This window comes from Epinephelus moara, unplaced genomic scaffold (genome assembly GCF_006386435.1).
Source record: "Epinephelus moara isolate mb unplaced genomic scaffold, YSFRI_EMoa_1.0 scaffold4202, whole genome shotgun sequence".
Classification (NCBI taxonomy): Eukaryota; Metazoa; Chordata; class Actinopteri; order Perciformes; family Serranidae; genus Epinephelus; species Epinephelus moara.
The window spans coordinates 1-2,457 of NW_026081985.1; the positions used below are offsets into that span (position 1 = coordinate 1).

The 2,457-nt window shown below is 38.8% G+C and overlaps 1 protein-coding gene across 1 annotated transcript; it reads right to left on the reverse strand.

Moving 5' to 3' along the window:
• Window positions 1-606: 606 nt before the first annotated feature.
• Window positions 607-2,017, reverse strand: LOC126387430 (C-reactive protein-like; the record flags this gene model as incomplete). The annotated part of the gene is made up of 4 exons (XM_050039952.1): window positions 1,937-2,017; window positions 1,742-1,796; window positions 992-1,094; window positions 607-892 (listed from the first exon to the last, which is right to left on the reverse strand). Coding segments are annotated over exons 2-4 (444 nt in total), but the record flags the coding sequence as incomplete, so codon positions are not given.
• Between the last annotated feature and the right edge of the window lie 440 nt (window positions 2,018-2,457).

A 2,457-nucleotide genomic window follows, 5' to 3' on the forward strand; every position in this document is an offset into this window, starting at 1 on the left:
CGGAGTTTTGGTGAGTTTTAGTGGAGTTTGGGTGACATTTTCTTTGTAAATAATATTTAGTGTTGTAAATAATAGTATTTTTGTGTTTTTTTGGAGAGATTTTGAGTTTTTTTATAGTGTGTTTTTGAGTGTCTTTGCCGTGTTTTCGTTGTGTTTTCACCATAGTTGGTAGTTTTGCCATCGTTCGTCTTTTTTGCAGTAGTTTGTGTTTTTATAGTTCATACATAGATATAGTTAGTTATAGTTTTGTAAATACTGGAGGAGAAATGTCGAGGAGGTCGACGAGGGACAGGAGAGTCTCGTTGAGATTTGTGGATGAGGAGGATGGACCGGAGGAGACTGGTGGAGTGTAGTCATCTCAACCACAGTAGGTAATAGGCCTACAGTTTGTATGCACTGGACATGTATTCCCAGCTTTATTACAAAAATGTTTTTCAATATCTAGTGTAAATTTTCTTATTGGCTTGTTTTATAATCGAGAATCGTTTTATAATCGAAATCGTTGCCCTCTGAATTGGAATTGAATCGAATTGTGAGGTGCCTAGAGATTCCCACCCCTAGTCTACAGACATTTCTGGAATTATAACTGTAATGTTCATGAATTACCTGTCCGAGGATGATAATGGGTGTACCGATTCTTGATCCACCAATGAATTTCCTAATTGAGGGCTTTCCATCTAACCACAGCTGCACCAGACCAGATGTGTAGTCCCATGTAGAACAAACAGATTGCCACACGTTCAGCTTGTAGTCATCTGCTGCAAAATTGGCCCTTCTATCCTGGACATAGAGCTCAATCACATCAGCATTCTTAAATATCAGGAAGGCATTGTGAACAGAGGACGTGGCCAGAGAGAAAAGTGCGTGGGCTCTGTTGAGGTCTGTAAATGATCTGCAGGAATTGAAAGAAAAAACAAAGAAATCAAATGTAATACTTTTATAGTCAGAGTTATAGTGAGTTCTTGCATGCATTTTGCACTTTAAACACTACCTGAGACAGACAGTTACAGCACTGAAATTCTGTGCTGAAGTTATCAGTCTCACATTTGCCGTGTTGGTTTGCTCCGGGAAGGTCAACATTTTACCAGACAGATCTACCAAAAAGAAAAAGAAGAAGAAATAAAAATGCTAAATGTTCATGTACTGTAGGAACATACAGAAGCATATGAACCACTGATGCTTGAAATCAAATGGGAAACATGTGAGCACCGCTCGCCATGGTGTGGCCCCTTCATCATTTGAGATTTATAAATGTTGTGAAGTTTTCATGAAGTCGAGTCAACATGTATGGTTAACAAAATCCGTTTCTCTGTTTAGATCTAAAGGTGGGTTGTTTCCTCCCGCAAACAGAATAATTAATTTTTTGATGAAAGTGGAAATATCACATGCTTTGATGTCGAGTCTGTGAATGCAACAAATGAACACAGATACGCAGAACATATTATAACACACACACACACACACACACAAATCTAAATACCCTGTGCAGTACGAAACAATCTTATGATTAAAAAGAACAAGAATGACAGATGTACGCAACGTTAGTAATTTAGACATACCTGTCATAAGTTTTCACGAGTTGCAATTAGCCCATACAACTGTTTTCATTCTGTTCGTTTTGAGAAATTGTTTGTTTTTTTTTTTTTGTGGAAAACTGTGTACATGTACATGCGTAAGCTTATTGCAAAATTCCTTTTGCATTCCTTCTGTCAAATAAAGAATATTTATGTATATATTTTACCTTGAGGCATTGCAGCACATGCCGTCAGCATCACCAGGAGAAGCAAAAACGCCATCTGACACAAAGACAAATACAGACACATATAATAAATCAGATCCTGTTGTGTTCCTACATGATGCAACATACAGCAGATAGAAAAAGTTCAGTCGCCTCAATTTACTCTATTTTGCATTGGACATCATGTTGTGAGCTTACCTTCAGGCCTGTGTCAGGATGTTTTGCACAACAGTGAACAGGTGTGAGTTTTATACTCTCCCTGTTACCTCATTCCTCGTCTATGTGCATTTCAGTCATGGATCTGCGTTACTTCCTTGTGAACACTTCCCTTTTACACAACAATACAGTGTTGTTATAGAGAGCAGGCAAATGCACATTACAGATGTGTAATTTGAAATTGAAGAGCGGACGAGGAGAGAGAGGGAGCAGCAACAGGCAGAGGAACAATGCCCGAATCCAGCTAAAGGTTAACACAGACGTTCATTTCTCCTTTCCGTTATGTTGTCGGATAATTACACTAACAATCCAAGCCTATCTGTGTGAAAAAAAATGCCTTTGTCCAAAGCAATATCTTACGATATAATGACGAAAACTCTGTCTGTGGGTGTCTGTCTGTGTGTCTGTGTGTCTGTTCCACGTTTTTCTCCTCACTGACTTGGTCAATCCGTGTGAAATTTGGCACAGTGGTTTGACCGATCTGCATGAAACTCGGTGAACAT